General features: G+C 40.5%; 1 protein-coding gene across 2 annotated transcripts in view; it reads left to right on the top strand.

The window, feature by feature from the left end:
• The window catches only part of LOC120798804 (zinc finger protein GLIS1), a 58,248-nt gene that overhangs the window by 17,008 nt on the left and 17,757 nt on the right, over positions 1-23,483 (top strand). For both annotated transcript variants that reach the window (XM_040143455.1, XM_040143454.1), the window contains exons 2-3: positions 11,791-12,930; positions 21,266-21,427. In XM_040143455.1, the coding sequence (XP_039999389.1) occupies positions 12,028-12,930; positions 21,266-21,427 (1,065 nt within the window). In that variant the 5' untranslated portion in view covers positions 11,791-12,027. The remainder of the gene's footprint in view (positions 1-11,790; positions 12,931-21,265; positions 21,428-23,483) is intronic.

The following is a 23,483-nucleotide window of genomic DNA, read 5'->3' as shown; positions in this document are numbered from 1 at the left end:
GAAGCATAAAAAGGAAATCAAGCAAGCAAAGTATCTCAAAACTGCTGTAGACAGTGTATGTTCTGCCCCTTCTCTGTGTACGCTTGTGTTTGCTTACACTTAACCTTCAACAGTGAAGAGTTACCTGATGACAGCTCATAAAAAATTTGGAGAAAATGGAAAAAAACGCCCATTTTTGTGTGCAGATCCTTCCAGTAAAAACAAGAACTGTTAGCTTGGAGAGAATGTAGATTGAACAGTATTGAAAAGGCTATTTGGAGTATCCACCATCTCACCATGTAGGAAGAGCCGCAGGAGGATCGCTGTGTCTCAAGTTAATAGTAATTCAAACCTCGTACTAAGACGAAATGCCTGAATTGTGATTCCACCTCACATCCTTATTTTTTGCAACAGGAGACTGTTATTCACCTGCTCCCACTGAGTTTGCTTTGACCCATATGGCCTCCGAAAATCTGAAAAGTGCCAAAGACTTTTTCTGGCTACAAACACACAACAAAGTAGCCTACGGTATTATGGAAGTGGGAGTGTTACACATCAGTGATACAAATGATCACATTTATCAAAATATCTGAGGGGATTTTACCGCCGCAGTCACTGTGAGAGTTTCACAAATTCTTGGACACACTGTGGCCAAATCGATCGCGTCTACGACTTGAGGTCAAATGGAGTTACAGCACACTGAGTCAAAACACTTGTAGGAATGTCATGGATCCAGGACTCTGTTCAAGCATTTCAACTTTAGACCAGTTGTCGGAAGAGGACGTTGTGTAGTTAAGTCCATGCACTTAACAGTTTCAGTCACTTGCACCCTGTTAAGTCCAGCAAGAGCACCGTATAAGAGGGCTTTTCCAAAACGAATTCAGTCTACATTTAGTTAAAAATAGCTTACCTCCCAGCTAACTCGGGATTATCGTAATAAAACTGAACTATTAATGCAAAAACTCCTTAAAAACTTAAATGAAAAACAAATGTTGACATTCTCTAAATTGGCTAAAGGCCCAGTCATACCAAAATGTGGCAGAACTAAACCAGGCTAATGATAATAAACTTAATTTTATATGGCACCTTTCAGCGCACAAAATGCAGCTCAGAGCCCTTTACTGTTTGCTGTTGGTCAACAACACAAATTCAAGTGTGAAATGAATGAAAGTTGAAATTGATGCAAAATCTGTGACAGACTCTCAAGGGACTGTAATGACCTGCAAGAGAGAGACAGGGGTAAACACTAGATCCCAGGGCTCGGGAGCAGCCAGAGATAACTGGTTAGGGTCAGGGTAAGGTTGGGGTCCTGGTTTGGCATCAAAAGACACGACTGGCTGGGGTTAGGATGACTGTCAGGTTCAGACTAAGTTAAGGGGAAACACACAGGGACTGGGAATCTACTGTGGAGTCTTGGGATCTAACAATAACCGAGAGACAAGTGCCCAGCGGAGATAACCATGCCAGCAAACTGTTGTTTAGCCTGTATGGTAACTTACACTAGTACCAATTTATTGACCTCGTGCGGCCCACCCCTTTTCTCATTGGTTTTTCTCTCCAGTTTTGTCTCGTCTAACTTGCGGTTGCAGCTGGTGGCTATGATAAACATAAGTACAACGTTACGGTCCTGATCAGGTCACACAACCTAATATACATTTCTCAAAAGTAAAGTGGCCTGACACTGTCACATCCACCGCACATACCAGATGAAAACAGATGATCATGGTTGCAATTTAAAGAATTTTGTGTGAAGTTTTGCCCGCACAAATATTAATGTTTTACCAATGACGAGAGTTTTGAAAAACCACTTGTCGTAGAGACACTGGGGGAGTAAATGTGTACTGCCTTTGATAAAATATGTCAAAAGCGGACTCAGACTCAGCGAACTGTACATCTATCAATTCCCTTTCAGCAACTTTCTGTGTGAGGGCAGATCTGAATGAGTGCAGCCTTCATTTTCACATACGTATACCTGTCTGGGATCAACACATTTAACTGTTAATGTGTTGTGTGAATGGGTGTCATCTCCGGCTGCGTGAGTTTAAATCTTGAATCAGCGATCCTTGAAAACCCTTGGTGAAACCTAGGTGTCGAGCATGGGAGTTTCTTCCCTCCTGATGTAATATAATAAACAGGTTATCAGGATGAGAAAGTAGGAATTATGTGTTTGGTGCTTTTGAAGGACTGTCCAGAATAATTATTGTTTTCAGAAAGCCAAAACTGATCTGATTTGATCAGTGTTATCTAAGTAGGATTGATGCCAATGACTTTTTACACTTGTCTGATATTTAGGTTTGATTTGGATCACAGTTTGATTTTCCCCGGTATTGACTGTTCTCCAAGGAACCAAGCTCCCCAGGTAAACCTTGGCTTTGAGGTTATTTGTATTGTAAGCAACACTCCACTGGATCTTTATCTTTGGCAAAAAGGGGAAAAGCAAAGCAACGACTCTGCCTTTTGGCGTCTGCATCATCTCAGCCTCTTCCAGCTGGAGTATTGATATATAACCAAGGATGGAAGAGCAATCACCTCCTCTGTTGGGGTGTTGTGGTGGAGTTCTGCATTCCTCACTTCAGTTTCAAGCTGTGTTTCCAGTCATCAGTGGTTTTGTCACCTGGACAGGCCTCTTCTTTGAGCAGAACCCCAAAAGTTAGACAAAAGTTGACTTTGTCTTTATTGGCATCCCCGTTGAATTTTTTTCACGGTACTGGTCCCGCTTCAGCGACCTTGACATTGCCCTTTTCATTAAACTGATCATTCGCTTGGATGGTGCATAGATTTCTACTTGTTTGGAAAAACTGTCATCACTACCTCTTTCGCACTCACCCTCCCTAGACTTGGCTGCAAGAACCAGAGTGGCACGCTGAGCCCTCGGGTTAAGAAACGACGTGGCAACTTCCAGCCACGTGGCCCTCATCAGTCGCATTAATGTATCCAGACTCTTGGTACGCTTGGCATTACCTTACCGTCCACAGGTGTTTCTGCACCTACACCATCCTCGGAGCTCTAGATCAACATGAAGCCTTCGTGTTCTCTGTAGACCTTTTTTTTTTTTTTTTTTTTTTTTGTGAAAGTCAGCCTCGCTGGCGCTGGCGCTGGAATGGGGGAGACAACGAGGCTTTTTGTTCCCTCACTTTCAGGTTTTATGGTAATAAAGTGGAAACGTCTAAGCCAGGTAGAACGTCGCAGATGACGTCCTTGTGTGTGACGTGTGTGTGCTTGTTTGCCTAACTGCCTAACCCCGAGTGTAGCGATTCTCAGAGTGAAAAACACAAGGGTCTGTATCAACAGGAGCCAGGACGATCCTTTTGAGTCGGCACCCACTTGTCCTTAATTTTTAATGTAAGAAAGGCACACGAAATATTTCTCAGAAGAGCACCACGCACCGCAGAAGGCACACTCACCACTTGTTGGGGGACCACTGTGCTAAAAAACAAAACAAAAACAAAACAAAAACAAACTGCTGCCATTTTGATCTGGAAGTATCCTGATAAAAAGAGGGAATGCATTTCTTAACGTATTTTAGTTGTACAAAAATGGTAGGCAAGGCTGAGATGGAAACGAAGCTGATGTGAAAAAGTTCACTAGCCTATTTTATTAGCCTAGTTTTAGTTATTTTATCTTAATTCAACTTAAAATTTGTAGTTTTTATTTTCATAATTCAGAGCCCTTAAACTCGAGTTCTTCTGACTTCAGATCGATTGACTTGAAATGATGAGTCGAATGAATTTACTGCTGAGAATTCACTGAAGTCATTAAATTAAAGCTACAGTAGGCAAGTTCTGGAGATCAAGCCAGCACTAGCATTAGACTCGAAATCGAACCCCTCCGCTCCTACCACCCCTCTGTCCTTTATTGTGGAGGGAAAGTCATTAAAAACATTAAAACTATTTTAACAATAATAAGTGCTCCATTTTAAAAACTTTTTACATTGCAATTTACCAAAGTTATGGTTTGTAATCAAAATTTATATCGTAATTTTAGATTAAATGATAATATAAAAAGATTTGTTTCAATATCTGACTGTTACCGCATCATAGCCGCCTTGTGACCCAGTAATAATATTTACTGTATCCCATAATTACCAGGTACTCAGTAATTGTGAAACTACTGTCAGTCTTATTTATTATATGTATATGTCCCTCTTAAACACAAAATTGTTAATCCCTTATTTCTTTTTGTCTTCTTCCCTTGTACTTCCATATACTGTAGTTACCAAATAAGTAGATACCCTGTATGCACTTAACAGTTACACAGCAACTTGCAGGCAGTAAACGAAATCTTAACCTGTTGCAACAGCCGTACTTTAATGTTCACCTAAATTGATACACGCATTCGTGTTGATATGTCATTTTGTCGGTGTACTACTGACGACGGCTTGAAGTTCTCGAGTCAGTTCAGCATCAGTGATTCACATGAATTACTCAGTGTTCGGTTCAGTTTTGGGGGGGAAAAAAAAGGTATCCTTCGCCTCTAATAACAACAGTCTGTGCAGCTCCCAGTGTCAGGTCAGCAGCTTCAGGTCGGGCCTCTTCCCTCAGTATAAATAAATGTTTCAGGAGGCTCCATCTTATGATCCTCTTGTTTAAATTTCTCAGCTGAAGTCATTTGGCAGGTCATAAAACTGCAAAATTTTTATAGCGGTCAAAGACAGAACAAAAACAGAACACGTTCCTCAGCTGTTACGCCAGATTCATCATTGCATACAAGGTACATCGTGTTTTTGAGGGACAGACTCCTTTGCAAGTCGTATAACAGTCAGACCTAGATTGACCTTCCTAGTTTGAACAGAAAATCCAGCTGTTCGTCCCACAGCAGGCAGGTCTGCTCTCCCAACCCAACAATGTGTTTGATCTAAAGAGATGACATTTAGGTTTTTTTTTGCACTTATGGCATTCCTTGACTGTGAAACAAATTTATTTTTGAGCTGTGTGGTATAAGTAAGATGTATGTGTTTGCCGCTGTGCCTTCTGAAAAGTCACCACCCAGCTGGATGGCGATCAGAATGTGCAATGATCCTCTAACAGTTACACAGCAACTTGCAGGCAGTAAACTAAATCTTAACCTGTTGCAACAGCCGTACTTTAATGTTCACCTAAATTGATACACGCATTCGTGTTGATATGTCATTTTGTCGGTGTACTACTGACGACGGCTTGAAGTTCTCGAGTCAGTTCAGCATCAGTGATTCACATGAATTACTCAGTGTTCGGTTCAGTTTTGGGGGGGAAAAAAAAGGTATCCTTCGCCTCTAATAACAACAGTCTGTGCAGCTCCCAGTGTCAGGTCAGCAGCTTCAGGTCGGGCCTCTTCCCTCAGTATAAATAAATGTTTCAGGAGGCTCCATCTTATGATCCTCTTGTTTAAGTTTCTCAGCTGAAGTCATTTGGCAGGTCATAAAACTGCAAAATTTTTATAGCGGTCAAAGACAGAACAAAAACAGAACACGTTCCTCAGCTGTTACGCGTATTCATCATTGCATACAAGGTACATCGTGTTTTTGGAGGGACAGACTCCTTTGCAAGTCGTATAACAGTCAGACCTAGATTGACCTTCCTAGTTTGAACAGAAAATCCAGCTGTTCGTCCCACAGCAGGCAGGTCTGCTCTCCCAACCCAACAATGTGTTTGATCTAAAGAGATGACATTTAGGTTTTTTTTTGCACTTATGGCATTCCTTGACTGTGAAACAAATTTATTTTTGAGCTGTGTGGTATAAGTAAGATGTATGTGTTTGCCGCTGTGCCTTCTGAAAAGTCACCACCCAGCTGGATGGCGATCAGAATGTGCAATGATCCTCTAACAGTTACTTCTGTAAAAGTCGTCTGTGTAAAGAGTCTTAGCTGTTTGTGCAGTCATGGACAAGTAAAGACATCAGCAGAGCTATTACAGTAATTTGATGTTGTTCTTCTGACGAAATGAGGCAACTAATAACCGAGTTCAGAAGGACTGTGGGGCTCCTGAGGGCACGAACTATAGTCTCTGTCAATATAACTGGTGTGTGTAGGTGTTCGAATAGATGCGTCGCATGTAGTGACGCTTACAGATGCTTATATTATTTTCGTTTTGGCTACATGTTGTCAAAAAATTTTTAAGTGAGACTGACAATTGAGTGCTTGAGTCTGTGAAATAACATCACAGTTATGGCTTGATCGATACTGGATTGTTGAGGCCTGTACAGAGATCGAGATTTGAGAGTATAAAATGTGTTTACCGCTTCATCTGCCGATATTGGCTTTTTTTTTTTTCTTTTTTCTTTTTTTAAATGAAAACAAACATTTTGATGAGGATCCCTTAAATGTGTTTAATAAAGAATTGTGATGAGGATAAGTACTGAGTGAGCCATATCACAGTTGAAAAATAAACATGTCAGTCGTCTCAGTTGGACAAACTATGTTAGGGTAACACTGTTTTTCTATGCTGCAATTTTCTCTTACATATCAGCCAAAATATATCTGTAATAAACTAAAATTGGCAGATAATGTTTGCCATGCCAAGTATCAGTTGAGATTTTTTAAAGTTCATATATGAAGGTTCATTTGACTTTTATCAAAGGAACTGTACTACGGAAATCAAAATAACCTTTTAAAGTATTCTTTGGGCCCGTTAAGCTTTCATTGCAAACAGCAGTCTCAAACCAGGGACATTGCAGTTAGTGGTTGGTTCCTTAACCCAGAAAATCAAAATACATTTTTTTTAAAGTTATTCTCAGAGAATTTGTATCTACATCTTGAAGTTTTACGACATTAGGAGCCTTTTTTAAAGAGTTCGGAGGTTACGGACTGGGCAGCAATTGCCTACAATCATAGAGAAGCAGTATTTTATCTGCAAAGTTACTGGTTTGTTTTGCCGGACTGTTTGAAAAACCCTGCCTGGGAAAATTAAATAAGTAACACTCTTCTCCCCCTCAAAAACGGCTGTCGGTTTTGACATCCAACTGCACAGCAATTGCCAGTAGAAATCTGTGGTCATTCTGTAAGTTTCCCAGGTGTGAAATGTGAGTACCTGTAAGAATGTAAAGCAGGCGGCTGTTAGAAAAGCAAAAGTATACACATTCAATTTCCTCTGGATAAATAAAGGTTAATGACCAGAAAGTAGAGTAAATTATGATTTATTATCACACCCCAGGCCCACAAAATTGGTTTCACAGGATTAACCTATTTTGAAAACAGAGGCCCTAAGGCACAAATTAATAAGAGAAGTGTAAACTCTGGCCCTCCAGCCAACTTTCTGTGTTGCTTGGATACCAGTCTCTCATGTCTTTTATAAAAACACAAGCGACAGTTGTGAAACTAGTTACGTAATTCACAATATTTTTTTTCTTTTTTTTTTTTTATGCACAGCCAGCCACATTTATGAGATTTTGTTCTTGCAAACATTTTGTCCTAACCTGAAATATACTGCACCTGTGGGTATTTCTACATACAAAAACTGTCCCTGAGTATATTTTAAATCCAGGAACTAAGATTTACAACACTTGTCTTCCTTCTCAAAGTCAAAATATCTCACATGATTTATATAAAAAAGTACTGAAAAGCAGTGTCAGGATTGCAAATCAGATCTTATTTTGGTAATGCTATGACCTGACAAATACAAAGAAATATGGAATTAAATACTGTACAAACAATAAAGACAGAGTGTATACTACCACATACCCTGCATAATAGATAATGAAATATTTGCAAAGGTGGAAACGGTTTTGCTTTTTATTTGAATATGAGCAAATATATAACATGACCCAGTGCTAATAATAAGCTAATCTGCAATGCCCGTCCCTAGATAGGCCTTTAAAATACACGAAACTCAACTCTTTTGCATTGCCACATGTTGCTTAACTCCTTTCAAAATTCTTCATAAAATTATTTGACATTATAAATATGGCAAACGTGTTAGCAAAAAGTTGCCCTACTACACATCCTACAGACGTGGAGCAACATTAGCTTTCATTTTGAGTCGTGTTTGTCGCGGCATGATGAATTTAAGTCCAATACTGACTCTCCTTTTAGCTCTGTTTTTGATCTCCGGGGAAATATCTGGCCCTCTAGCTGCTCAACGCTCCACTATGTTCACCGGCTAGTTGCTAACGTTATCTGTTTGTAGTTTTTGTGCTGGGTAGCTGGTGTACAGCGGGTTCATCAGAACTTTTTCACCAAAACAGCTGCCTCCTGCAGTGACGGTGAACCAAAACAGTAAACTTACGGGCAGTGAAACCAAAACAATCAGCTGAAACACGTTTAAACGCTCTGCTGAGCTCGGGGGAAACTGCAGTCGGTGGAAAATTCTTTGCCGGCCCTTCGCCGTGAGCAATCCCTTTCACGTTACACACAGTCATTGGATGCATTGTTAATGTAAAAATACTAAGTAGTGCAGCTTTAAAAGAAGGGGTAGCAGGGTTCTCCTAGCTGTTCTGTATTCAGAGTGACAATAATTTTCCACTGTTGCGTCCATAAAAAGTTCTGACATGTAAACATTTGGTCTTAGTCGTAAGACGTTTAAAAAAAAAAAAAAAAAAAAAATTATTTTCCCAGACAAGTGGTGTTCGCATTCACCTGATGAACTGATTTTTTTCACAATACAAAACAATGGGACTCTGTATATCTGTATATTATATAAACAAGCTTCTATTCCTCTGTATTAACGAAGTTAATTTTTATAGATACATAATAACAGGATCTAATATTAGCCTGTATTGATGCAAATTCAGCTAAAGGAGTCAGTGTTTACACGAGTCTGTGTCACTGCCAATCCACTCTGATTCCTCTCTAACACCAGCGAGGAATTTTTAGGAAGAATAGGATTAGGAAAACTGCATTTTGTTTGTGTATTCACATCTCTTATTTCAATAAGGATCTGTTTCCCATGTTTCAGCTGAACCAAAAAGCACCAGAAAAGTTTGCAATTCAAGAACCAAAGTGCTTATTGTTGAGACAAGTACACATTTGCTTGTCCTGAAATGCCACAGCTGTGTTTAGCTAACCTCAGCAAGTGAGTCTTTAAAAGACACCACATGAGATGAGCCTGCTATTTTATAAAGTTTGCTGGCTCAGTTGAGGCTTTGTGGGACACTTTTCTTAGTTTTACTGTCTGACTCTTCTTTCTGGATTAGGACCAAAGTGGTTTGTGAACAGACACTGCTAAAAAAAAAAAAAAAATCCCCTTTTTGCTGTATTTGCTGCTGGATTTCACTTTGCTACATGTATGGCAGAGTGGATGTTTACAAATGCAAATAGTGCAATGGTATTTAGATAGAGAAAAGATATATAAAATGGTTAATCAGATTTATTCTTAGATTGTGGTGAATCTAATGTTTTGTTTGCATCTGAAATCCCACAATCTTTCCCCAAAACTCTAATATTGGTTTTAGCTCTTAAAGCTGGCAGGTACTAGTTTGCAATAATCTTATTTAAAACATACCAAACAACTGGTATCATTAATCCTGTTCATCCCATTGAGACGCAGACACATCGCCACCTCCCTAATGAAGATTCAACCACAGGTCCCATAACTGGGCTGCGACATGACTCTGGTGGGGGGGAACTCCAGCGATTTACAGGAAGAATCATAAAACTGTAAACCAGACTATACCAGGAAACTATGGGCTTGAACCTACACTTAGTGAGTCCTTTGTCAGCTAATGCAACTGCAGAGGTGAACTTACTCATCCTCTTAGCTGTGTTGGTTTTTGGCTCATAAAATAACTATCTGCATAGAAATCCCATTGAGTCTTTCCAATGACTAATTACATGTGGCGGAGATCCTGCTGTAAATTAGATCATCAATATCTGGCAGAGGGCAGAGAACAGTGGAAATCAAGTGTATTCCAAAAAACACTCAAGGACTTTTGCACAGTAGAGCTACTGTGTATGTCACAGGGGTGGGGGGAACTTGTGTTTGACCCACCATTTTCCAGCCTCCCCGTCCTGCATCACTAGCTAGTGGAGAGATGTGGTCCATTAGTCGTCATCTGTTAACAAGCATCTGGACCAGGTTTCAAGCAATCGGCTGCCACACGACGCCTGGCTGTTTGCTGCAAGGGTGGCCTTAATGCCTGCAGTAATGAATCAGCCCCGACTGTTACAGCAGCTCAAAGGAAACCAAATATACACTCGCTGTAGCGTCGCACTCAGAAATGTCTGATTGAAGCCTGCGGACAAGGAGGTCGGACGCGGTTTGTTTGGGTTTTACTTGATCCAAATACTTCTCCGCTGGCCACCTCGGTCCATTTGTTGTTAATGATTGAACGCAGTGTTGCCGATGGCTGGAAATGAGGGAATAACGTTCAGGGAGTGACACATTTCGGGCTTTATGTTTCAACACTTGGAATAGTATGGCGAGCTGTCACACCAGCTGAGTCATAGCTCTGCAACATCACAATAAATCCTGAGTCATCTTAGCCAATAGTAGTTCGCAAAAGTGGTGGAATGTACAGTATTTATTCAAGTGCTCAGAAAATCCATAAATTTTACACATCAAAGTCTGTTTACAGGTCTTGGGGAGTACTAATGCATATGTAAAAAAAGCGTTGTACAAATCCTTTGTGGCTCCAGAGGAAGCTGTGTGTGAAATATGTCACCTGAGTCAGTGTCATTTGGTCCGGAGGACTACGAGTTTGATAATGAAAAATCTGGTGGGGGTGGTGTTAGAAACGGAGTCAGCTAACCGGACCTAAGCTGAATAGCCGCTCCACTTTTCTGCTCGAGGCTAAATCTAGAGGCTACATTGGCCTCCACTAGCATAACGCACCAAAATCTCTGACTGTTGGCGATCGAGTTGCATTGTGGGTAGTGTAGGCACCAGACATGGAAGAAGAGCGTGGAATAAAAAAGGCAAATTCTCTGGTTATGCTGCATGAATTTTGATAATTAAAAAAAACCAAAAACCAAAAAACTGTCCATTGTGAGTATGACAATATTATAGGAGCACAATGCTAAATCCGTGAAGTACTCTGTTGAGTTCCATGTTGAGGGAGCTTTACTCCAGTATTTCTATTTTATTCCACTTTATACTTCCGCTCTGTTACATTTCAAGCATTGATCTGACAGCTTCAGTCACTGTATAGATTAAGATTTTACACAAAAAAATACAATAAACTTTAAATTAAATACAAGAATCTGTTGGATATTAGACCAGTGGTTCCCAACCTTTTGGGTTTATGACCTCTTGTTAACACTTTCACCAAAGAGTTATTTCAACTCTAAACTTCTCAGATGGTTTCGTTGAAATAACTGTCAAGCTCCACAAAGGTTAAAACAAGCAAAGCAAAAAAGAAAAAAGTCAAAAAAATTAATAAAGATGTGTGTAGCAAATTTGCTTTTTCTTTTTTCCTAACCCATTAGTTGTAACACACCCTCTTAGATTTATCTTGTGACCCTTTGGAGGGGCCCAATCCCTAGGTTGAACCCCTGGACTAAACTACATAACAGTATATAAACTAGTTGAAACTATAACTATAATGGCACTCAGCAGAGCTCAGCCCTCCCTCAAGGCCAATGTCAAACAACATACACCAGACTTGTGAGAAAAAAAATCAAATTCATAGTAAATTATCAGGATCTGCCCAAAATTTAATGGGTTTATACCTGGTCAACTTGTGTACTTTTACTTAAGTAGGATTTTGAATGCAGGAGTTTTACGTGCAATGGAGTATTGTTTTGGTTTTTTACTGGTACTCTTACTTGAGTGAAAGATCTGAGTGCTTCCTCCACCACTGGTTCACAAAGCTGTTATGTGATTTGTTTTCAGAAAGTGTTTTGCATTTGTGATTGTTGTCTCTTAAGGTGACTCATTTGGGTGTGATTTCTGTCTCCCACAGAGCACAGATGACTGAGATGATGACTGACCACGCAGCACCTTGGAACAAATGACAGACGAGCTCACGTGCAGAAGATGCCAGCAGCAGGAGATCAATCTAACTTGATTGCCTTTGAGTAGTGAGTGATGCTGTGGACGGGTCTACCTCCAATGGATTCTTAAAGTTGCTCGAAGACAACTACCATCCACGATTTTACTGAAGGGATCTCTTGGTGGAAGTCAGAGAGCGGGGGCCAGTATGTGGCCCCCCGACCTCGGGCCTCCAGATGTCCAGCTGACTCTTCCTGGTTTCGGGAGTGTGTTCGAAGATGGCGAGGACCTTCAGGCTCCGCTGTCTTCCGGCGGCTTCTGTCAGTCATCCATACATTCAGGTGGTCTGTGCTGTCTACCAAGGACATCCCTGTCCCTGTCCTCCCTGGGGCGTGACCTCACCTCCTTACTCAGCTGTAAGACTAATGGATCCCACATAGAAAAGACTATGGAGGACTTTGCCACTACAGCACACATAGACCCTAAAAATACCCAGAGGTTTGGTTGTTACCCTCAGCCCTCCCTCCCTTTATCCTACATGCTCACCAGCTGTACCACATCTCCTTCTTTCTGCTCCCCCTCGTCATCCATTTCCTCTACCTCCTCCTCATCCTCTTTATTTTTTGCCTCTTCCTTGCCTCTTTCTGATGCCAACAACAAAGCGTCTCAGCAACAACGAAAGCTTCACGAAGAGTATCACTCCATTAAACAGGAGCCTGCAGATGATTTCTTGCCGTGTAAGAGGGAACCGTTTCAAATGAACAACCAGCAGGGGGAGCTCTTCCATGTGGGCCAGCCCCTCCAATGCCATGATGGTCAGGACAGCACCCAGACCCCTTTGCACTCCCCGAGGCCTAACGGACCTCTGGGACAGGACCCCATAGCGGACCAACATGAGCAGCCGTGTCATTGGATCGACTGCAGTGCCACTTACAGCAGTCAGGAGGAGCTGGTGAGGCACATCGAGAAGGTTCACATCGACCAGCGTAAAGGGGAGGAGTTCGCGTGCTTCTGGGCCGGCTGCGTGCGGCGCCACAAACCCTTCAATGCCCGCTACAAGCTGCTCATCCACATGAGGGTTCATTCTGGAGAAAAACCCAATAAATGCATGGTGAGTCAGTCTACTTTTGTATGCTTGATTGCAAGAAATAGACTTTTAGACTACTAAATATTCACTGAAGACAAATTAAGCTTTAACACTTCTATCAGGGCTCATGCCCTTCACACCTGAAAACAGTCACACCGGACAGCTGCCTGGTGCAACCCCAGCTTTCTGCTGCTGGCCATTAAACAGCTCTACGAGGGATGTGCTGAGATATATGGGAAAAATCACATCAAATTATTTTCAGCACAGTCACAATAGAGTTTCGCAGCAGATTTAAATGCTCTACTTTAAACACCAGTGGTAGCTAAATGTTTTGGTGTCCAATCCTCGGAGTGAAAGAGCCGCGGGTTCTGTCTACAGCTGTAATTTAGCACTCATGTTCAACAATCACAACAAAAATAATTTGTCCGTCCACAGACGCTTAATGCAGTACTGAACATTTCTATGACCTTTTTTCAGAGAATTATAGATTTTTATAGGGTGCTTTAGAGCATTGAGTGGATTCCTATATTATTTGTATCTAAGGTGATACACTTTTCTGTTGCCCACAGTAATGTAGTGTATTTAGTTGAGAAGCAGTGGATGTGTTTATTTGGAATTCAAATTATACAGGGGTTCCGCTAAGTCACTTACACTTACAGTAGGTAGAAGTTGATGAGGCAAATTATGCTTATTTGCCCTCGAAACTTTCAAGGACGTTGAAATAAATTCACCCACATGGGCACACACAGCAAGGCAGTAACCAGTTCAAGCCCTTGATACAGCCCACAACTGAAAAAAGGAAAACTGTTAAAACTGTTATGTTAATTTTAGTTTTAATTAATCCATCTAAATTCGCCAATTTCTTGTTTGTGTTATGTCGTTTTCTACAACAACTTTTTATTTGATCTACTCAATGACGGATTGTTTTCTTTTGTTTCATTTGTTTCAAGTCTTTTTTATTAATTCCTTTTTTTTGCCATCCAATTAAATATGTTGAGGTTTCTGTCCACATACAGTACGAGGTCCGCTGTATGTTAAAATGCAAGAAAGAAACAATTCGTCTTTAATTCAAAAGCTGACTCAGCGGTAAAGGAGGAAGGGTTTTTCAGTCACTTCGCCCACGTCGATTTATCCAAAACATCCAGGAATCAAACTGGCAAGCTCAGCAACAGTCGCTACCATTGTCAGTCAGTCAAAACACATCTCATCCTTTCCAAGTTTGCGCTCACCTCAAATGGACCGTCTAGAGGTTTAACTGGGTTTGAAAGGCATTAACTTGCTTACAGTACGTCTCGACTTCCCTCAGACTGTGACTGTGCCGGTGATCAACCGTCTGCTGGAGAGATGATCAAACGGTTTCCTCTACTCGCGACAGGTTTCCTTTACTCATGCATGCCAGGGGGAGAAATGTGGCAGTGGTGAATAAATGGAGCGTGTGTCTGTAGCGCCTGAGCCTCCAAGGACCATTTGATGACCCCGTGGTTATTCTGACAAATGCAATTAATTTATAGTTATTAAATACCATAAGATGTTGTATTCAGAGATGTAATGAGCAGATAAATCATTCATCCCTGTAGATACTATGAAGAAGTTGAAATTTCTGATCAACTTGTCCTTTGACACATGCAGGCTTCTCGAAAATTCTGGTTGATTTGGTGATATCTGTCCTTCCCATGGTAACAGCGAGTGTGGTTTAAGACTACGAGTGCCAGAATAATCAGGGCAGCAAAAACTCGTTGAGCTGCTTCTTTTGCCAGAGATACAGCAGGCAAGTAATTGGTGTATCTTTTAACAGTGCAGCCAAACAAATGGAGGTATCTTTAGCTTTTGGACCGTTGGTCCCAATAAAGAAGCAAATTGTAGACTTTACTGTTGGCTCTGAGAAATTGTGAATGCAATTTTTTTTCAACAGTTTATGGATTAAACAAATGACCACTTTATCGAGACAATAATCAGCAGATTTTATCAGTAATTAAAATAATTGTTAACTTTCATGCTGCGCACAGCCGGAGTACTTTCCCATACAAAAGCAGGGCACAATAAAAGGAGTTTCATACCTCGCTGAGGCTGCTCAGTCTTGTTATAGCCTACTCCTCCCTACTACTTGCAAAAATAAAAAACAACCACCTGATGAAAACATCCTGAAAATGACAGTTCTCTTGCGTTGAAGACCAATTTTTGATGAAAAATGCTAGTTAGCGGTCGGTGCTAACTGGGATTTGCACGTTAACGCAGTACATTAAATTACATTTTCCGTGACTGCTTCAAAATTAAAGCCACCGCGTATTTTGTCAGTTCAGTGCTTTTAATGTGAAGCAGTGGCAGTGGGAAATGTTTTCGTTTGTGTAAGTTAACACAGCCCTAATACTATGTAAAGAGCGCGAACAGTAAACAGAGAGGCAAAAATCAATAAGGTAAAACTACCCGCCACGCACAGTGGCCACTTTATTAAGTACACCTAATGAAAATAGTAAATCCAATTATGCCTTATTACTGAAGGCATAGATAAAGGTTGTGGTGTACTGAAATACATTATATTAATTACATTTTTATACTTCCCATTTACCTATATAAGGGGGCAGAATATTGGAAACACCTCTGAATATAGTGCAGGCCAGTATAACACCATCACTTACTTTATCGTCACAGCTATAACATATAACTGAATGAACGCCTCTCTGACGGTGTAACAAAAAACAAAAACAACAACAGAACATTATAGGCATCATAAAAGTAGACCTAATGGCAGAACAGCTGTACTGGATAGCATTAGATTGTATAGGTGTACCTAATAATGTGGACATTGGGTGTATAAAAAGAAGTATTTACTGAATGTAAATATATTAAATAGCTATCGTAGAAAAAAGGCAGATAAAATAATAAAAAAATAAATAGTATCAAAAATGAGGTTTGCTCTCACAGAGAAAACTCTTCGAACATTTCCTGTCCATTTTTCATGTTTGTGGGCAACTTGTCCTGTGAAACGCACAGGCTGTCTTTAAAGGATGATGGACTATAAACTCAAAATGACACACTGAATACAACAAAAGGCACACATGTATTTTGAAAAACTCAGGACGCATATCCAAGAAAAAGACCAAAAACCAGACCACGTTAGGTTCGGGGTTAGACAGAGACTGTGATGTTTCTGCATTAATCATCACAACTGTGGCCTTTGAGCCCCAGCACAGCGTCACCCTCCATCACTTCTGTCATGAGTCATTTTCTACAAACACAACTACTGCGGCTTGAACACGTCTGTCCCATGATGACCTTCAGTTCGGTGCCAAACCCCTGTCCCCGAGAGTGAGTAACTCTCGCCGTAATTCCCCAGCGACTCCGCCGCTGTCATCAACCCGGGACTCCAATTAATAATTCATTCAGAAAATTTTCACTCAGGGACACGCTTCCTACTAAAGTGAATTAGTTCATTAAGATGACATAATCTGCTGCCAGGTTTGAATACAGTCTATTACTGTGGGGAGTCGCCTGCTTACGGATTAATAGGATTAAATCAAAACCAACACCAAAAAAAAAAAAAAATAGTCATTAGTCACACTTGAACTACGTGAATAACATCATGTCATTCAGGCCAAAACATGTAAATTAAGTCATTCCTGGTGCTGCAATGGAAAATGAATATCTCACATGAATATAGTCAGTGTTTGTTAATGAATCCAGCCTTATTTACCAGCTCGTAATGTCAAGTCTCACGTTAGACAGGTGTTATTCAGGCAGTAAACGCGAGTTCCCTAAGCGGTAAATCCACTCCGGCGGAGTCATCGTTCATAATTTATGGGGCTGACATGACGGTCGTATTTAGATAAAGTTGAAGGATAATGCTAGCCATAATCTCTATTTTTCTTACTGTCAACAAATCCCATGAAAAGCACCCTGAAAAGCCCCAAACCAACAGTAACAAGTATTGTCTGTGTAGCCAAAGCCTGTGCCACAGGGCTCCATTGTTTCCCAAAAACTATTAAATACACATCAGTGAGCCAAATCGTGGCACTGGCTGAACATGGGCACTGTAGTTTATTTTGAACAAATGTTTAGATTCTACTAACAAAGCCCTCTAGTGGCTGCAGGTTATTATAGAGCCACAAAGTCCGAAGAGGGAGGAGGCCGGGCTGGATGGATGGGTCAATAAAACATCAGACTTTAACATTGTTTCCCGTTTCCAACTGACGGTCAACCTGTTTTGTTTTTTTTTTAAGCATGACCATGACCGTTACACAACCTTAACCAAGTGTTTATTACTGTAACAATGACACAGCAGCTCCCCTAACCTTAACAAAGTAGTAATTTTAACCCAAACCATGATCTTTCCCTAAACCTAGCCAAGTCATCTTTGTGCCTAAACTTAACCAAACCTTAAACACAGTGTTGTCACATCGTAAAACCGACGTATTTTTCAACAGTGATTTATAACAGCTTTTTAGACCACACAGACAAATGATGTTGTCCTGCTGATAGGGTACGTCAGATCAGAGAATACTTCAATGTGTCGTTCTAAGGGCAGTCACAAACAACACATTTTGACGTTTAATTAGAGGGGCTCATTGACACCGTCCTGCTGCCAAAAATACTCACTAAAGCACCAAATCTGTATCCATCCGCGGTGGAAAATAGTCCCCGACAAATGCACTGTTTACTCCTGCTCGACTAAAATTTGCTCGAAACTACAGTGCCCCGCGCTTCCTTAAGAAAATTACTCAGCCTGATTTCTTAAAAACATAAAACAATACATATATATTTGATTTACATCTTCAGTGGGGACCAGTTGTCTGGGAAATGAGTGCCACAGGCTGGGGAAAGTACAGAGAGATGGACTAACATTGTTGGTTTTGGTCTTTTCAAGGAATTTCTTGACATATCCAAATTAAAGAATATCAGCAGCCTTATCCTTAAAGTAGCACGGTATGAGGAAAAACCAAAATTGAAATCATTGACATGAGAAACATCCTGGGAAAGACAAATTACGGCACAGATTTTAAGGAATAACAAACTAAATCTGAAATTGCAGGATAAACCGTAGATCTGATCTTTAAATGTCTGAACAGAGTAAAGATTAATGTAGAGCGTCCTTGAGTTTATCAGGAGTAGTATTCATTTTTCTCGTCATATGTAAAAATAAAGGAATCACAATTCTTTTTGTAATAGAAACTTTAAAAAGACACACTATACAGCTATCATGCTGAGAAAATAAGCTAACCAGAGCTTGAATAAAGCTGTGCTCAAATTTCTACTCTGTCAAAGATTTTAAAAATCCTTCTCTATTTAGGAACCATACACATCCGCAAAGGTACGGTTTCATTTGTTTGATTTAAAAAAAAAACAAAACATATTAAGTCCAGTAGCAATGTGGTAAATTGCAAGACTGAATGTGCAACTGTCTTTATTTCAAATAACTGATGTGTTTAAGCTGAATATGTCCTCACGGCTCAGTTGATGGTGAATAGACAGCTGAGCCGAAAGGCACTGCTTTCGATTTACCAGTCGATCTACGTTCCGACCATGGTCATGACCTTTGGGATTGCGGACACAAGTGGCTGAAATGAGTTTCCTCCGTGGGGTGGCTAGAAATAAGGTAAGGGGCTTGGACATCTGGAGGTAGCTCGGAGTCGAGTTGCAGCTCCTTCGCATCTAAAGGAGCCAGTTGAGGTCGTTCAGGCATCTGATCGGGATGCCTCCTGGGCGGCTTCCGTTGGAGGTCCTTGTCCAACTGGTAGGCGACCCTGGGGTAGACCCAGAGCATGCTGGAGAGACTATGTACGTCATCTGGCTTGGGAATGCCTCGGGATCCCCCAGGAGGAGCTGGAAAAGAGGGATGTTGCTGGGGAGAGGGACGTCCGGGCTGCCTTGCTTAACCTGCTGCCACCGCGACCTGACTTCGGATAAGCGGCAGAAAATGGATGGATGGATGAATAGATGGATGGATGGAGCTCAGTTGACATAAAGCTGCCACATGTTGACGTTAAATCTGAAATGCAACATGTTGTCCTCACTTTTCCAGAACATAAAGAGTCTACATAAATGAGGTGACTGACATTTACCGAGTCATTAGTGAGACCTAATAAAACCCTGGAATCAGTATTAGGCAGAAAGGCTATTTCCACACGTCCCTTTGTTTTTAATATAAACCAGGCGCAAATTTAAAGACTTATTAAGCAGTATTAGACCTTTTCAGAAACAAATCCTCATCTGAAATTAATCTTTTAATATCTCTGAAGTATAGAGGGGAATAATCTTTCATTTCCATTTTTGTTAACCTTTAACGAACACAATGATTTGCCTAGATTTTGTATCTTAATCATTCTTTTCGTTTCTAGAAGACACTCGTTTTCAGCCACAGATTAACAGATCAAAACAATGATGAGATTAAATTACATAAATCTGTTAATTTTTCCCACATAAAATAAAATTCAGACAGATTTGTTCATTGAAAAAAGGTTCAAAAATCGCTGACTCCGTTCTACAATATTTCTCAACAAACGCCGAGAAATATTTCCATCTAAACTTTAAACCTTTACATGTCAGATTTGACAATCTTTGAGACTGAATGTGACAAAGTTTCTGCAAAGTTATAAAGCATTGGTTCATGGCCTGCTGTGTGTTTAGCCTGCTGACTCTGATATTTCCTCCTCCTCTGGCTTCAGTCCAACAGAAAGGCTTTTACCAGAACCTGCACAGCCTGGTGTGTGTGCGTGTGTGCGTGTGTGTGTGTGCGTGTGTGCGCGTGTGTGCGTGTGTGTGTGCGCGTGTGTGTGTGTGTGTGTGTGTGTGTGTGTGTGTGTGCGTGCGTGCGTGCGTGGGTGTGTGTGTGTGTGTGTTTGGTTGTGTTCCAATTAGCTATTACCTTAAGTTTATGATTCAATAACCTAAAATATATGATTTTAAATGTGATAAATTGCCTCCCTACTCGCTATTTCTGTTGGATCAGACTTCAACATATCTCATGCGTAATGTGAAATGAAATGTCACAGGCCAACATAGTTTAAAGATACAGAGGGGATTTGTAAATGATTTGTAATGGAGGATAAAAGTTCTCATAATATGTAATGGCCATACGGAGAATACTGCTGCACATTGTTCCTGGTTGTTCTCCTGTCTGTCATTATATACAAAATTTGCATCCCAGACATGCTGTATGTTAACATGTTCAGCAGTTGGAGTTAGTCAAATCAAGTGGATGTCTTTTAAAGTCCCTCTTTCTGTTTCCCTGCTGAGCTGCAGAGGACAGGTAGTGAACGCAAACAGGGGGTTTTGGACTAAGGAGACTCTGACTTTAGAAGGCACGCACTTGATTTGTCTGAATGCTGAAGCCTCATCTTAGCTCGCCTGAACGCATTTTTACACAGAACGAGCACTGTGGATTTTGTCCCCCATCACTTCTATTGGAAACACATTGGGAAGGGATCTCTTTCTGGCCAGTGTGCACAGGAAGAACGAATATGGGGCCAGTATACTCTGTCAGAACTGCTTGTTGGATAGCTTCAGAAATCCCACACCTCCCCGACGTCGGATTAAAGGGGGCCGTGTCCGACCATTTCTGTAACTTTCCGAAACCGATGATCACCGACTCCCACTTCTGTCAGTGATCGGCTAGCTTTGTGGAGGTGAGAAAGTACGCTGAGTTTGAACTTCTCCCCAGCTCTTTTTTTTTTTTTTTTTTCGTTCGTTACAAAGCTATTTGTGGCACCTTTCATATGAACAACTAAGTGCAACTTTATGAATGTCTTCTTGGAGAGACTGTCTGAAAATGAGCACTGTTTTCCCCCTCTCTGTGACGACTGGCTTTTCACTCAGTCTTCTAGTGTTGCCGGTTGGATTAGGTATAAACACTTTCGATTTCCAACGCCTCATACAAAACACTTCTTTTCTAGTACATCCCGGCCCTTGCAGTGGCCAAAAACTGTTTAAATGCACATACACGCATGTGAGAGTTGATTTAAGGCAGTCTTGAATAAACTTTAGTCATCCTTTAATGTATCATGCGCTTAGGGGCATCGTATATAATATTTCCTTCCAAAAACTGTGATGGAAGACATTTAAAGAACCCAGCCAACCCTTTATCAAGCAAATCTAAAACGAATCCCAAATTGGAGGCAGCTGTAGCTCAGGTGGTAGCGCAGGTTGTCCAAAAAATGTAGGTTGTAATGTTGAAGTTTCCTTGAGTAAAACATTAAACTGCAGACCGCGGTGTGTACACTGGCTACAAAAAAGTTTGTTTTCTTGGACGAAAGTGTGCAACAAATGATCTAAGTTCACATAAGTACTGAACCAGCATCCTGTTTCTTATGGAAATCCTAATTTATCACTCTTTATGCAGTAAGACTGTTGACGTTTTCCTTTTCAGTTTGAGGGCTGCGCCAAGGCCTTCTCCCGCCTGGAGAACCTGAAGATCCACCTGAGGAGCCACACAGGCGAGAAACCGTACATCTGCCAGCACCCCGGCTGCCTTAAGGCCTTCAGCAACTCTAGCGATCGGGCCAAACACCAGCGTACCCACCTGGACACGGTCAGAAAACCACCACACTACACCTGCCTTAAAGAGTGCACTTTACACATTAAAAAGCAGGTTATTGTATGAGAAGTTTATATATAGTATGAAACCAGTGATCAGCATTTTTTTTCAGTTAAATTATTAAATGCACCATCCTTAGACATAGGGAAACTCCTAAAAAAGCTACCATCTAGCCCCTTTCAGACATGCTCTACGTTACATAAATTTGATGGTAATTTTTTACGTCTGCCTTGTGTCTGCATAAGCACTTAAATCACTTTTACGGAAAAGTGTAATGCAGTCTAACTACTCTAGGTCGGACAAAGTAATGTTTGGGTAACATTTTCGACACGGCACAAGTCCGAATTGAATCTTGTCAGCAGCACAAAGGTAAAATAGGCACAGAAAACGATTAAAGACGTCTTGTTCTATCGTAGTGAAAGCGCTTTAGTGAATTTATTACTCAACTGACGTCTTACATCTTTGCATTGCACAAAGAAAAGAAATCACTTTAATAAACCGCAAAATCCTGTGAAAGAGCAAATTTTAACTTATTGAGGAGATTCTCCTCGTCTCTGATCAATATAATAATGATTTTCTCCTTAGAAACCCTCATATTATCATCAAGCCCTCCCTATATTTCCTGTTTTCATTGATGCCAAATGCGTGAAGGAACATAAGAATAAGAATCAAAATAATAAAATGAAAATAAACCATAAAATAAAATAGGCAGCATAATTCAACATATAATAACGTCAGATGATGAAACTGATGGGAAAATTAGATTGAGCTTCCCATTGGGCTCACTATGGTCATAAATTAAGCCTTCGACTGCAAAATAAGTTATGAAATCCACCACTGATGCAGCCTGTGAGAGAACAGAAAACAGGCTTCTTCCTTGGAATCCAAACTTTTTGACTCACCACTGCTCCCTCTTGTGCACCAGGAGCCAAATATCGTTCCAGGATTGTGGCTCTTTCTCTGAAGGTGCATTCATGCCCAGTGGTGGAAAGTACCTTTATTCAAGTACTGTACTCAAGTACAATTTTAAGGCACTTGTACTTTACTGGAGTATTTCTATTTCATACTACTTTCTACTTCTACTTCACTACATTTCACAGAGAAATACATTACAATACATTTATCTGACAACTTTAGCTACTGGTTACTTTGTAGATCAGGATTTTACCGCAAAACCTGTGATCATCTTATACAAATTTGATGGATTGTTATAAACATTTATAAGTAGTTAAAATCAGCTCCACCTGTACCTACTAGAACATTTAAAGGGTGCTTACATGTTAATGCATAAGTACTCATAATCCAATCAGTTGCTGAAGAAGTAGTCAGATCCCTTACTTGATTGCAAGTACCATTTCAAATTCAAATACAGAAGTATTATCAGCAAAATGCGCTCAAAGTGTCAAAAGTAAAAGTACTTAGTAACCAGAAATATGCCCCCTCTGACTGATTTATTATTATAAATGACATTATTAGACGTTTAATCAGTGTTTCAGATCAGTGTCTAAGCAGTATCTAACTGTTGTAGCTGCTGGAGGTGGAGCTGGTATGTGTAGTTTGGTAGTTTAGTCCAGTGGTTCACGACCCAGGGGTCAGGTCCCTCCAAAGGGTCCCCGGATAAATCTGAGGGGTCGTGAGATGATTAATGGGGGAGGAACTAATTCTAGTACAGTAATTTCTTATACTTTTCCAGATGGACACAGGCCAAAAGCCACTGGTTTAATCTTTAACAATATGTTGTATTTTATATGTTTATGTACGTTTGTAAAATCTCTAACTGGTAATTATTTCTCTGAGATAAATGTAGTGGAGGAAATAGTACAATATTTCCATCTGAATTGTAATAAGTAGAGTGGAAAAGTAAAAAGCAGCAGAAAATCGGAAATACTCAAGTAAAGTACCTCAAAACTGTACTTAAGTACTGTGCTTGACTAAATAATCTTAGTTACTTTCCACCATAGGGTATGATGTAACACTTTAACACTCTGTACATTCACTTAAGTAACATTTTGAAAGCCGGACTTTTGCTTGTAAGGGCGTACTTTTACAT

The sequence above is a fragment of the Xiphias gladius genome, chromosome 14 (assembly GCF_016859285.1).
Source record: "Xiphias gladius isolate SHS-SW01 ecotype Sanya breed wild chromosome 14, ASM1685928v1, whole genome shotgun sequence".
In the NCBI taxonomy this organism is placed as follows: Eukaryota; Metazoa; Chordata; class Actinopteri; order Istiophoriformes; family Xiphiidae; genus Xiphias; species Xiphias gladius.
This window is presented reverse-complemented; position numbering and strand designations above follow the sequence as displayed.